At 43.5% G+C, this 14,245-nt stretch overlaps 1 protein-coding gene across 3 annotated transcripts in view; it reads right to left on the bottom strand.

Moving 5' to 3' along the window:
- TNC (tenascin C) overlaps window positions 1–14,245 on the bottom strand; it is a 72,188-nt gene that overhangs the window by 24,571 nt on the left and 33,372 nt on the right. The window contains exons 10-13 of one of the 3 annotated variants that reach the window (XM_040606434.1): window positions 13,763–14,026; window positions 4,046–4,318; window positions 1,735–2,007; window positions 349–621 (exon numbers count right to left, since the gene is read on the bottom strand). In XM_040606434.1, coding sequence (XP_040462368.1) covers window positions 349–621; window positions 1,735–2,007; window positions 4,046–4,318; window positions 13,763–14,026 — 1,083 coding nt within the window. The remainder of the gene's footprint in view (window positions 1–348; window positions 622–1,734; window positions 2,008–4,045; window positions 4,319–13,762; window positions 14,027–14,245) is intronic. The other 2 variants (XM_040606432.1, XM_040606433.1) reach the window with 2 other exon arrangements.

Raw genomic sequence — 14,245 nt, 5'->3', positions numbered from 1 at the left:
CATTCTAGATCAAGTGCAAAGATACTCTGTGAAATTATTAACCATCTGGAGCAAGTCAGTTATATATACACAAAACTTGCAGATAAGTGTATATATAAGGAAACCAATCATGGTTTACTACTGGCTCCCTTAATGCTGGGGGCACTTTTTCAGCCTTTTCCATTGTCTCAGATCTCTCTTTGCCCAAGCACTCTCAAGCCCAGCATATTTCAGCCTCCCCTCATAGTGATCTTCCTATAATTTACCAAAGGAACGATGACGAGTTGGAGCCATTTTTTAGAGCAGTTCGGTGGACAGCAAAAGAAAGAGGAGAAAAAAGCAAACCTGGAAGGTGAAACAGTGAAATACCTGTGGTTGCCAGTGCTGTCAAGGTCTGACCACCTTGCCCATCAATTACACCATGGAGTTGGACAGTGTAATTAGTGGTGGCTTTGAGGTTGGTGACCACATAGTGCCGGGAGGCCCCTGGCACTGTGTGCACCAGGGAGTCCAAAGGGAAGTCAGAGTTCCTGACTTCTAGAATAAAATGGTCAAAAGCATTGTCCTGCGCTTCCCACGTGAGTGACATGCTGTCTGAGGTAGCATTTGATACAGTGAGTTTGCTAAGGAGAGGTTCCTCTACTATGGGAAGAAAAACAAATGGAAATGTATTGCAATCATTAAAACCCAAAGCAACAAAATAAAATAATATAGAAGTTTGAATTCACATGAGCCACAGGTCACAAAGATCACCTAGACTTGCGTTTCTCACTGTGTTTCATACCACTACCCCTGCAGCCACCCTGCCCACATTACCCAGGATTCAGTGAGGATATTCACGATCTGTTGATGCTAAAAACTGCAAGTCTGTATTATCTGATTACCAAAATTTTGTATTTTGCTTAATGTCATTGGTCACATCAAGCTATCACTATGGCAAACTATGACAGCTCTTATTAAGATCATGTCAGCAGACAAAATTTGGTGATGTTAAATGTTCACCACGTGAGCTATCATCTGCCTACTATGAAAAAGCACTTCCTGCTTCCATTGTCTAGTCCTCTCCTTCCACTTTCATACTGTAACTGGCTAGAGCACACTGAACACTTGACTTCCTTGTCTTTTCTGGAAAAACTGTAAAACCTCAAGATGTGCAATGCGCCAACAGCTAAATGCCTACCTATTTCACTGACCAACATCAAGTCAAATGGGCTCTTTCAATCTGTCATCCGATGTAAACTGGATTCGGAAGGTGAATTCAAGCAGGGCGTCTGCCTTATAGGAGCCTGTTTTCACAGACTGAAATATGCCTGAAATCTGTTTAGAGAATCAGGATAAAAACTGTATCTAGAAATCAGCTTATCTGAGAGAAATAGCATCTCCTCTATGCTGTACAACAGATGCAAATACATGTTGCAAGCTAACATATTGAATCATTTCCCACTTGGTTCTTGGGAAATCTGCTTTGCTTTTCAGCTCTGTCAAAGGTTGCCCCAACCTTAACGTTTGAACAAGAGCAAACTTATTGTGTGAATGAAACAATCACAATGTGATTGACTGACTTTGCTGGATGGGATGTTGGATTAACATTCACAGTTCAAAATGTCTCCGGCAGGTCTTCCTTAGGTGGTATCAAACAGTGAGGTAGAGGATTTGGTAATGGGTAGGCTGGTGGGGTAGCTGAGGGCAGGGAAAGGGGCACAACCTGTAAGGAAGAGTTAGAAAAGAGTTAGCATTGAGGTAGGTTTTATATACCTGTTGTAGCTGCAGCACTTATTGCCTGTGTGCGGAAACTGTGAGAGATCCCATAGAGGTAGACAATAAAATCAGTGCTGGGGGAAAGCCCTGAGATATGAGCAGTCCTTGAATTGCCTGAGACGTTGAACTCCATGGGCTCCAGCAACCTGTTAGAATCAATAATTTCAATAGTAAAGACGTCGAAGTCCTCGTTGCTGGTTGTCCAGGAAAGGTTGAAGCTTTCAGAAGTAATGTCGGAAACAGTTAGCTCACCGACTTCTGGGTGCACTCCTGAGGAGGAAAACAACACTGGTCAGAAGGGGACAGCCCTGCACTCCTCCAGCGCAGAGATCCGTGCATCTCCCTGCTCATGCTGGCAGCGCTCCAGGCTGCCACTGGGGAAGAGGGTTTGAGTAAAAGCTTGCTACAAGCAGACAGGTACTAAAGGCAAGAAATTGAATGAAAGCATCTCAAAATGTTAAATAAAAGGAAAAAAAAAAAAAAAGAAAAATAAGCTTTAAAGCTCTGGCTATTTCCCTTTACCTCCAGGAGCAGCCATATGTCTTTGAGGTCTGAGCATAAAAGCAGATGCAAAAAGAACTTTTCTGAATGACCCTGGGGCATTTGGAAAAGTCAGCTTCCAGTTTTAGGAGAATCTGAAACTAGAGCTATTGCTTTAGCCAAAGGAAAAGGTTGTGTTTTGTTTGCTCTTCTGCTTTCCCTTTCAGCTTAAGACTATGAAAGCTGGCATGTAATTTTGGAGCTGGAGCCAAAATGCAAAACAGTGATAGCTGCCTCGGGGTTTCTTCCTCTCTGTAGACATCCCTGATGCGTTACAGGAAGGCTCAGAAAAATCTGACAATTGGAAGTCCCCAGAAGGGAAAATTTTGAAAAGCCGGGTGCTGAGCATGACCCAGGATGGGAAGGGAAAACCTCAGCGGGGCATCTTCTGCTGTTTTCATTAAGTTAATAAAAAGCGAGCACATTGCATATTTAGGCAGGACACCCATGACGTCTGTTTTCTTGTTTGTCCATGTACAGCCTCCTTTGTCTAGCCACATTTGTCTGTTCTCCACGGGCAATCTGCTACCAGCTCACACTCAGGATTCTCAAAGCACAGGACTTCTGGCCTGCAGTGGGACACAGCCCAAGGCAAGTGCCTTGTGCCAGACACATTTTTACCTACGCCAGGCTGCTAAAAGCATTATTGAAACAAGCAAGCTCTACTGCGTTTCATGTTTTAATTGCACTTTGTTACGTGTACTTTTATCCTTTTCTGTGCTGGGTAATATGTGCTTGGGGAAATCAAATATGACCAAGCTCTGGCTATCTCATAATCACAGGAGGTTGCAAAGGTCTGTAAGGAAGCCCAGAGGCAGCAGATACTGTCTACAAGAAATTATCTGAAGGAAGAGCCACGGGTGCCCCTTTCCTATCAATTAATTCATACCCTGTTCATTGCCAATGATCATAACACTCAGAAGAATCAAAGGATAGACATGAGTATATATTTACCTTTCACAGTCAAAGCTCATGATAAGTTCTCATTTAAAACTGCCATCTTTCACAAGGTCAGCCAGAAAATTATCATTGTGGCTCTTGATTAGTTTTTTGCAGCCTTCTGACAGTGCAGGGCTTACCTTCCTTCTTTCAGGTCAGTTTTATGCCAGGGTAGTTCTGCTGAATCTGGCTTTCTTGCATTATATCTTTTTCAGACCAATCAGACTGTTCAACAGCCTTGTGTGGCTTAATAATATGTTACTACTCGTGGTAGGAATTAATTTGTGTTCTTTTCTATATCAGACCACATAGATGGTGTCTGTCCTCGCCCACGAGTCAGATGCACACATTATACCCCCGAGCCTGTATGTACACAGAAGCTAGTGCATCATTTCAGAGGTAGCTTCTGAAGGATAAAAACAAAACTCTCAGGCTTTGATCATCTGGGCTGTAAGGAACGGAATTTTATAATTTTACAAGGCAACCTGGGCTTTCCCAAGCCTGTACAACCGCCAGTTGGGTTTTGCTGTTAGTGTCAACCAGCAGAAAAGCGAGTAAAGGGAACAAAACCAGCCATGGGGTGGAGTGGGGGGGGAAGCATTCCTAAAAGTGAAGGGCTCCATGGGGGCATTGAGATTCTTATTGGAAAGTCTGATCAGGAGACATTTCCATGCCAGAGATGTTCAGCCAAGCTTTAATGAGTTGGGTGCACCTCAGGCGAAGCCGAGCAAGTGAGCAAGCTTTTCCGAGAGCTGCGCTAGCGTTGGCTCACGCCCCCGTCTGCAAAGAAAGGGAGCCCTGGGGCTGGATAGGTGACTTGAGAAGATACCTGTCATGGTTTCAACAGAAAGAGGGTTGGTCCTGTAGCCTTGAATCACACCACGAAGTGTGATGTTATAAGGTGTGTTGGCCTTAAGGCCTGTCACATTCGTAAAGCGCAGTCTGCCCGGGACTGTGATATTCCGAGTTCCTTCGGGATTGCCAGGCTCCTGCACCTGAATGATAAAGTGCTCATAGGCGCCGTCGGCTGCCGTCCAGGTGAGCTGGAAACCATCCCAGCCTGTCTCTGATACTGATAAATTTCCAAGCTCAGGTTCCTCCTCTGAATAAGGACAGAGTCAATCAGTTACTCCAATTACAGACTAGTAGCCATGATGTATCATTTAATGACGCTCTGTGTTAATGCATTTCACTTGCAATCAGTGACACGGAGATGCATGCACACACATTTACATTTTCATCTGCCCCAGATATCTCGTAAAGTCTCTTCAGAGACATGGCAAAACAGAACAGTAAGAAAAGAACTATAATAACAAATAATAACCACACTGATGCGAAAAGACTGCTTACAGAAAGCATCTTATAGACCATCTTACAGCTGCAAGTGTTTTGCCAACATTAATTACGAGTCCCTATGAGACAAACAAGTATTACTATAACCACTTTACTGGGCTTTTAACAAGTCGGTGTTTGCCATTGTGCCATTCAAGTGACTGTGAATACTGCAACAGTGCCTGGTGTAAGGATAGGAGGACACCGAGTTTGGGGATTCAGATGTTTATGATTTTCATTGTGCCCACATGAAAGATGCTATTTATTCTTCCAAACTATTTCCAAAACAATAAAGGAGGGGAAAATTCCTCCATGTCTGCATGTCTTTAGTTTAATGGATTTATCTTCCTTATATTATATCATTCTGTCCACAAAACCTTCCTGGGGGCAGAGAAGCTTGGATTTTCAGAGTTGCTGATATTAATCAGAAACTGACATCTGCTTTCACAGAAATTAACATTCTTATAACCCATCACAAGGGGTGGCCAAGAAAGTTGGGAACCATCAGAGCTAACTCTGAGATGCTGTTAAATCTAAAAGTTTGGGTCATTTTCTCAGCAAAAATAGAAAGTCCTCTGTTACAGAGAAAGTAAAACCGATTTCACAGTCAATTATTGTCAGTGAGATTCACTAATGTATAGTAAATCGCTACTACTGAGGAGCACGGAAGTTTTGATGAGCTTTCCCCATCCTGTTAGAAAGGAAGAGATTATTTATGAAATAAACACAATGATGTTCAACAACAACAACAAAAAGCATGAATCCAGAGCTGGTTTGCTTTATCAGGAACAGAAATGAGACTCATTAAGGCAAAATATGAATCTTGTCAAACTGGCACTGTTTAGCTGAAAAGGAGAAAGCAGGACAGAAATAGAACTGGTTGTATCAGAAATAATGATCTCTTGCTAGCAACAGAAACAAACAAAACAAACACATTTCCTTAATGAAACTAAACCAAAAAATACGGTAAGGTAAAAATCTTTTAAGTAAAAGCTTGATTGAAATAAGTAATGCAGTAATCATCATAGCTTAAAAGCAATCCAGATTCTCTGAAAAGTGCTCAGTTTCATTCGCTCCCAAGATGCAGAGTCCCTTTTGCTCCCGTTCTTTTCTCATGCACATTTGACACCACCCCCATCATGCTCTTTAGGGACCAAGGGATTCTCATACAAAATCATGCACCAACTTGAACCATTGGAGACCTCCAAAAGCCTCATCCATGAAGCATCCAACATACGTGACAAAACAATGACAATGTCATAGCAAATGATATAAAGGGATGATGTTTCTTACTTAAAAAAAAAAAAAAAAGAAGAAGAAGAAAAAAAAAAGAGAACAAACCATTGAGAGATGAGACTGCCCTAGCCTTGTAGTAGGTGTGGAATAATCTGTGTGTTTCTATGTAAATAATTTATCCCATGTTGTGAATTTGGTTTGGATGATGGACAGGTACAGCCATTAGCCTCCAGCTAGGTTCTCTAGACATGAGCTTACACACTGGTACTTTGATCATTATTGAGCTGAGCCCTGTGGCCATAGGCCTGCTTCCTCATGAAATTCATGTCATAGGGATAAGAGACAGAAGTTTTCAGAAAGGTATACTCCCAATGTGTTCCAATCTTTTTTTTCTCTGACATCACCACTTTCATGCCAATGCTGCAAACTGCAACCTTTTTGCAATCTTTCTGGTGTTTGAACCACAATCCAGATAAACACTTATAGCATCTTGCTATTTGCATGTGCCTTGTAAATAGCAGATGCATCAACGCCTCTCTTCGCATGCGATTTGAAAAGAGGGACTTGATGCTACATCACCTTAAAAGCTGCATGGGGCATTGTCCATGCTGGACCACTCAAGGCTCTCATTCCATAGCAATAAGAGTTTTATCCCATGCAAAAGGAAGAAAGGGGGGAAAAAATCCCACAAACCACCGCTAAGAAGAAATGCATCACTTACACAGCCTAGCATTTCTGCAATGGAACAGCAGCATGAAAATGAACTTCTGTATTTCAGAGCAGAAAAGGAACACATGGATAATGAATCCATAGAAAATACCTGTGGTAGCTAGGGCTTCCAGGGACCAAGAGAGCTGACCTTGAGTGCTTCCATGGAGGTTAATCTGGTATTGTGTGCCAGCTGTGAGATTGGTAATCTCTGTTTCTCGATGGTTTCCCGGTAAAAATATTTCCTGTATTCTGTTTAAACTGGACAGGTCTTTCAGAGTGATAAGGAACTGATCAAATACCTCATCCTGTGCTGCCCAAGACAGGGAGAAACTACTGAAAGTCCTGTGTGTTATATTAAGGTCATGAAGAGCAGCAGTGGCTTCTGATGTGGGAGGGTCAGTGGGCACCGAAAGCAGAGCCTGAGAATCAGTGCTGGGGTTTGTTAAAGAACTGAGCTCTGTCGGTGCAGGACTGGTAGGATTAAATGATGTTTCATTGATTGGTTCTTCAGGTGTTGTGACTAGAAGTGCTAAACAGAGGCAAATTACAAGTTAAAATTTCCTGAGAACAAACCCCCAAACATACCAAAAGACAGCTAACATCTGCTACCAAACAGTTTGTATGCTTTCTATTAAACAGCTCTAAGAACAGAGGAAACAGATGAGTGCTTCTGTTTTGGAGACTGAATCCAGGCCACAAGCAGAGGTAGCATCACCAAGCGCAACACGGTCCTCACGCGACCACACTAAATAGCAGATCCAGAGCAACAACCATTAAACACGGAGAGGAGCGGAAATGTTTCCAGTAGACATCCAGCACATCCTCAGCTAATGTAAATCAGTGCACTTTGACTGCCTCCAAAGATTTCTGCTGATTTACATCGGTGAGGATGTGAACCCTAAGCCTCTCAAACATGCCTTTTATCTTTACTACAGCGTGTCAGTTTTGGTTTCTGATAAAAACCGTAAATGGAATGCATGCCAATTATCACAAACATATCCAAATCCAGACTGAGAAATCAGCTGCAGCAGAAGCATGCTAAATCTCATCCTATCCAACCAAAAACAGGCTTGGAGGAGTTATCCATCTGGTTACATGCAGAATTTTCAAAAAAGGCAGGGACACACACAGACACACGCATCCTCACCTAAAAACTAGGACAGCAAGAACTCAAGCAAGCTTTCTTTAAAGAGATCCAAAGGAATGGAAGGGAAAAGGCTTGGCCTTCAGCATGCTGAACCATCTGCGAATATGTCCCGTAGCACGGTCAGAATCTGAAAATTTGGGAACTGTGGAGATCACAGGGAATGTGTTTCTGATTGCAGCTGCAAGGCAACAGGCAGGTGATTTTTCTGACATGCAGAATTATCTCCTCATTAGTGGAAAACCACGGCATTTCACACCTCAGTGACTGTCTTGCTTTCATGCTCCACTTGCATTCAATTAAGAGAGAGCAAGTCATCTACCACCATCAGTCAGATCAACACAAATAGGTACTCAGGATTCATTATCTGTCTCCAAATTCACACATGTATCAGAAAAAAAAGGTTTCAGAGGAGAAAAATAAGTCTAAAATGCTTTCAAACAAATGCAGAAATGTTATCTCAAAAAAACCCAACCACCCTCTCAGGACAAATACAAATGTAGAAACATTGTTTTCTGCTCACCTCCAGGAAGGAGGGAAACCTGTGAGGCAAAGAGTGATTTATGTTTTTATATAACATTGATATTTTTGACTTAAATTACCCCAGCACATGATCTGAACCAGGCCCTACATATGCTGCAAACTGAAGACAGCCATACTGTCATGACACCAGCACACCCGCAGTGGTGACCACTAGCATAATTCCCTCTTTCCCAGTAAACCCGCTGTCAGAACTATTACCTGGTTGTACCAGGGTTACTGAGCCCGTGTAACAAAGCAGAAAGACATGCAGAATGGAATCATCAGCCTTCTGCGATTCCCAGCTGCTTGTGCGCAATTAGATGCCAACCAGCTCTTTCCTGTTCTGGAAACAGGCAAAAAACTATGGCATCAAGCAAGTGCACTGGTGCTTGTTCAGCCTTAAGGTTTTCTACTTAACATGCACAGTGGTAGCTGGGCTTTACTGTGAAATATTTCTGCAAAAGACGTGCATAGGTAGCGTGAAGTGGGGGAAAAGGGCAGCAGTACATCGCACAGGTACAGCTCCAGGCAGTGGGTGGTCGTGGTCCCACTGGGAAACTGGCACGTACCCTGAGTTGGGAGCTGAGGACAAAACATTCAAAAATGCAAGGAAAAAAACCCCTAAGGCTGGCATTACGCTCCTGATATCCACAAGAAAACCTTGTGTAATATTAGCCCAAACTATCTTCTCACTTGCCCTCATTCCACTTGACCACCCCTACTGACATTTCTCCCAGATTGCTGCCAGCTACAGCATAACCACACAAGGACTTGGTCACTCCAGTCTGGACGGGAAATACAGCAGCAATTCAACTGTATCTTACAAAAACTGAGGGACCAACCACCTAAAAGGCATTTTAATTCAGAATTTTGCTGTCATAAGAGGATTAATTAGTTTGTGCCAACCTTGACGTGGGAAGCTGCCATATAGAGATGGTCTCATGGGGCATATGTAATTATATGTAGTTACATTACCTCTGATTTCTCTTCAGACCTAATTCTGAATATTACCCTGGGTTTAATGACATGACTCCACAAATGAATTTGTGGACGAGAAAGAGTGGTCTACCCTCTACGCACACATACCCCATATTAAGCCCATGTGTAATAGAGGAATATGTGGCTTTGTGTACAAACAAACAACAGACAGAAAAATGAAATTATATGAATACATGAAAAATAGCACAGGTAGTATCAGTGTTCATTATTAAGCAGATAGAATACTGTAAGAGGTAATGGAAAATTTGGAAAACAGTTGAACTGTAGGATAACAAGAACAATGAAGCTCAAACACTTGACTTTGCAGCTAAGGGAATGGATGGGGAGAAGAGAAAGAGAGCTCTAGGAGCCCTAGGTGTGTGGATGACAGCCAGAGAGCATGATTCATGGTGGCAAGATGAATGAATAGTAGGTGCTGAAGCTGAATAGAGCTGAAAACTATGTAGAAGGCAAACTGAATGGACGACAAACAAATGCTCTTTCTCAGACTGGAATACTTTTCAATATAATTTTCAGTAAAATCTTCTGGCTGAATACGGTCTAAATAAGTCTATAATGCTGTTGCTAGCCTTTTGAGGAATTCCATTGTAATGCTGCGTTGGTAATTTTACTAAAAAGAATGCTAATGTCCTGCCAGGACATTTCCCCAGTTCCTCTGGATGGAGCAAACAGTATTCTGTATTATTTCTTGCTTCTGTCTCTGGGATTTTACATGATTTGCCAAGAGGGGCTATCAGCCAGTTTTGCTGCAGAGTCTCTCATCAGCTCAAGCACGCTGTAAGATGTGATGGCCTACCAAGAAGTTTGCATTCTTTTCAGAACCCTTTGGCTAAATGGCTTTCCCCTCCTCAGCCTGCTGATTAAATTGAGCTCGCAGTGCCTGCGCACCCTCTGCATTTCATGAAGAAAGCACCGCAGTACAGCACCAGCCAGAAATGCCGCGGTAGGTACCACTAAAGGTTCCCCTGTTGAAGTCAGGTTCCAGGTACTCTCAGCAGAGGAATCAGCTGAAGAACTGGGCAGTCTTTACTGGCAAACTTTGTTTCCCAGTGGTCAGCGCTGCAATTTCGCATTGAACTGGCTCACCTAATCATTCTTCCTAACGTTTGAGTTTGTATAAAAAAGGGTGGTGCAATCTAAGACTAGCAGAAGCCAGGAGAGGAAGACAGACTGACGCACAGCACAGACAAGGGTCTTTGGTAAACAGCATAAATCTTCTTAAAAACATTCAACAGAATGGAAAAGTTACTTCTCCAAGCCATGCTCCTACGTGCAGCTCACTTCCAGAGGTAAGAGAGTATCGCATCCACGATTCAACAACAGTTGCTGCACAATCTGGGTCCTTCAGCAGAAGAATTTGAGGTTGGCACTTGGTTTCTCTAATGTCCACTCATTTATCTCCACAGGCCTCTCATGCCTGATGTATTGCCATCCGTCCTCCCCCAGGACCCACATTGTGCTGTGCAGGCAGGGTTCCAGAACCAGAGCAAGAAAGAACAAAGCTGCAGTCTGACTGCTCAACTTCCTCAGCGCTGGGTTACGTGCTCACCCTGCAGATTAGTTGTTAATGTGATGTAACATTCCCAAGACATGCTGCCAGAAAGGTCCCTCCAACTAGTAAAATGGCTTATTCTCTTAGATTTCTGAAGTAGTTCTGAACCAAAACCTTAGCGCAACGCTGGGTAGGACCTCTAACAAACAAGTAGTAGCCTAGTTCGTGATACCTTCGTTAATAACGGAAAGGAGGTACCTGTTGTGACCACAGCTTCCAAAGAAGAACGCTGCTCTCCAGCCAGTCCATACACCTTGATTTTATAGGAAGTGTTAGCTTGGAGGCTGTCAATCACAGTGCCTAGGGATTCTCTGGGCAGGAAGGTTTCTGCAGGGGGCCCAGCTGCCAATGACACTTCCTTGTACTCCACCACAAAACTACTGTAGACTCCTGTATTCGCATACCACGAGACACTAAAGCTGTGGTCTGTTACCCTTGAGACCACAAGGTCCCTCAGTGCATCCTCCTGCATCCCTGAGGCCTCTGGAGCCAGAAAGCTCCCAGAGCCAGAAAGCTCCTCTGGGTCAGGAGTCATTGCCTGCATTAGGGTTAGGCTATGCAGAGCTACAAAGAAACAAACAAGCAAACGGCAGTGTGAAATATTTAGTCTTTCCTTTTTAGCAAAACAAAATAACATTTAGCAAACTGTTTGCTTTATAATCTTTACCTTCTCTTGAATGCAGGATCATGAGTTAAAAAAGCCTTGGTCACTTGAGCTGCACTTCATCCATATGAAGAGACAGAAACAACAGAAGGCTTCTATTCTATTCTTATATTCTATACTATGGAAGAATTTGAGCTGTGTCCTCTGCTAGAGGTTCATGAGCTCAGAACATTTCAGTTGTCTGTGTGCGGAGAGTTGATATACATCAAAAGACACCAAGAAGAATGTGAGAGAGGAGGGAAGGCACCAATGGAAGACCCTCAGCTCTGGGGCTGAAAGCAACTTTACCCTCAGTGGCAGAAAATTCACTACACAAACAAATACAAAGCATTTGTGGGAAGCTCTTGAGTACCTGCCAGCAGAGAAACCTGACTGAACCATCAAGAGGCTGGGAAGAACAGAAGATGAAAAACTGGCAATTTGGAGAAGCAATGTAAACTCTGAAAAGAAAAAGTCTCAACGCTTCTGCAGTCCCTGGCTCCTTGGGGCAGCAGGGATGGCACATGCCCCTCTAAACAGCAGGACTGTCTCCTGCACCTGCCAAGCAAAGCTGCTCCAGTCCTAGCTGGACTACTGGCATTTTCCAGTTCAATCACTCCTGTCTCTCCCTGGTTACTCCAAATACTCTCCCCAGCAGTGCAATGGACCTGAGCTCCCCATAGCTCTGCGAGAGAGGGTAAAACAACACGTTTGTTTGGCTTAGCCTGAGGACTTCAAGACTGGGAACATAGATAAAGAGGACTGACTTGAAGGTGGATCAAAAAGTAAACTGAAGCAGACCTCTTGTCTCGTACCCTACAGGCTTACAGAGGGCTGCTGCCTCCCCATGCTCATGTGTTTGGATTTGTCCGCTCCTACGCAGGAGGAAGGTCACAGAGACAGGTTATGTCAACTGCTGCTGCTGCTTCCAAGGAACGCACTGCAGAGAACACTTTGTTTACTGGCTGCTCTGAGTAAAGACTTAAAATAAATACACTGGCCAAATGAATGTATTTATAATAAAAGAAACAACACCAAAACCAAACCAGAAAAAAGAAGCCACCCTGTGGAACTCTGGAGGCTGGTGCCTGTAAGACCAGACTGTGAAATTCCACAGTATGTTGCTTCTGCCTTTTCACCCTCTGCATACGTCTTCTGAGACCACTCAGTCTTCAGACAGATGGGGGACCAGATAACTGGAAAAATCAAAGCCTGCTCACTCCTGCCACATAAACTTTCAGCTTCCTGTCATGTGTGTGCCTCAAGGCTTCCGAAGTTTTCCCCGCATTGCACGCAGGCCTGACTTATACATCAAACAAGTAATTCAGTACTGATGGTTGTCTGTAGTTGACCCCATACCACATAACCCTCTGCTGCACTACATTCCTTGACTCTAAAAGTGTTCAGAGGTTCTGCTGGCACAAACACTACCAGGGAATATGAAAACAGGTTTGATGAGTTAAGCTGTATAGTTATTAATTTGTAAAATCCACAGCTTCTGATGTGTTTACCCGTAGATAGTCTTCAGGGAGAAAAGGATAAACACCTTGATATCTGCTAAGGACAATAATTGCAGTGCAGCTGATTCTGATTTCATTGTCTCTGCTCACTCATAGCAGTCAGGGCTTTGCCTCACAGGATTTAGCCTGAAGGCACTTAAAGATTCAGGACTGACTTGTGTTCTATACCAAGATATACCTCTGTATGCCACAATCTTCGGGTCAAAATGTTTCATAAAGAATATGAATTGAATAAGTTGTCAACTGAAACAGGTTGATTAGGATGGTTTGTACACCTGGAGATGGCAGAAACGGACCCCTTCTCTGCCAGCAAGTGTAACAGCCATGGTATGCAATGGAAACGGTGAAATGTGACCTGATCTGTGGCGGTAGCCTTTCCTGCTTTTGGACAAGCAAACTGAAAAAGGGCAACGTCAGAGCCCTGTTGACCCTGCTGGCACGTGATGGGTAGAGGCATGCTGTGAAGAGAATTCATTAGGTGGGAACAAGCAATGTTAAATACATTCTGGTTGTTCTTCCTCTTATTTTTTGGCTGTAGAAAGAAACCCTCAAATTATAAGACACAATGCACGAAAAACCAGCCTCATTTAAAACAAAAGATGAGGACTGTGTTTCGTGCAGGACAAATAGCTGAGTTCTTTGTGAGTGTTCTCAAAGGGTAAACAAGAAATCATTGAGAACATGGAGCTAAACACAGTAGGTAGGGAAGTACACAGCTCTCCCTCCGCTAAGCCTATCATGCTAGACAGAGCTAAGCCTGCTCTGCAGGCAGCGGATGTTTTTCAGCAGTTCCCCAGACATGGCTTACAAAATCAGGTGAAGTTGTCCTTGGGTTAGTCATTGCCCAATGACCTGGTGCATGACCCTCATCAAAAGCTGTTACTCACCAGTTGAACCCTTGACAGTTGTGGGTTTGCTTTTGTGTCTGCCTTTCTCCGCCACCAGACTAATGGTATATTCTGTGCCTGCATCCAACCCCCGCAGGATAAAAGAGGTGCTGTCCACAGGGATCTCCACTTCGTTCTTCCTTCCAGAGGGGCTAATGTAAATGAGGCGATAGCGATCAAACTTGGCCACTGGTCTTCTCCAGCGAAGGGATAAGGTGGTTTCAGTGGGGTCACTGACTTCCAGGTCCTTGGGGTTATCAAGATCTACAGGTTAAAAAAGCGAAGTTGAGGTGTCTCTGAACTGCCCTGGGACAGTTTTTCAGGCATCTGTAGACAAAGTGACATCTATACTGGCAGTCTAGCAACAGCTCAGAGTCTTATCCACCTTTTGAAGCTTTTGAAGCCCTGTTGCATGATACAGGTAGAAGGTGACGAAGTTCTTTTTTACAGACAAATCACACCAGAACAAGTTTCCCTCACTTT

Source organism: Falco naumanni, chromosome 9 (assembly GCF_017639655.2).
Source record: "Falco naumanni isolate bFalNau1 chromosome 9, bFalNau1.pat, whole genome shotgun sequence".
Taxonomy (NCBI): Eukaryota; Metazoa; Chordata; class Aves; order Falconiformes; family Falconidae; genus Falco; species Falco naumanni.
Note: the sequence above shows the minus strand (reverse complement) of the source record. Positions and strands in the feature narration are given on the sequence as shown.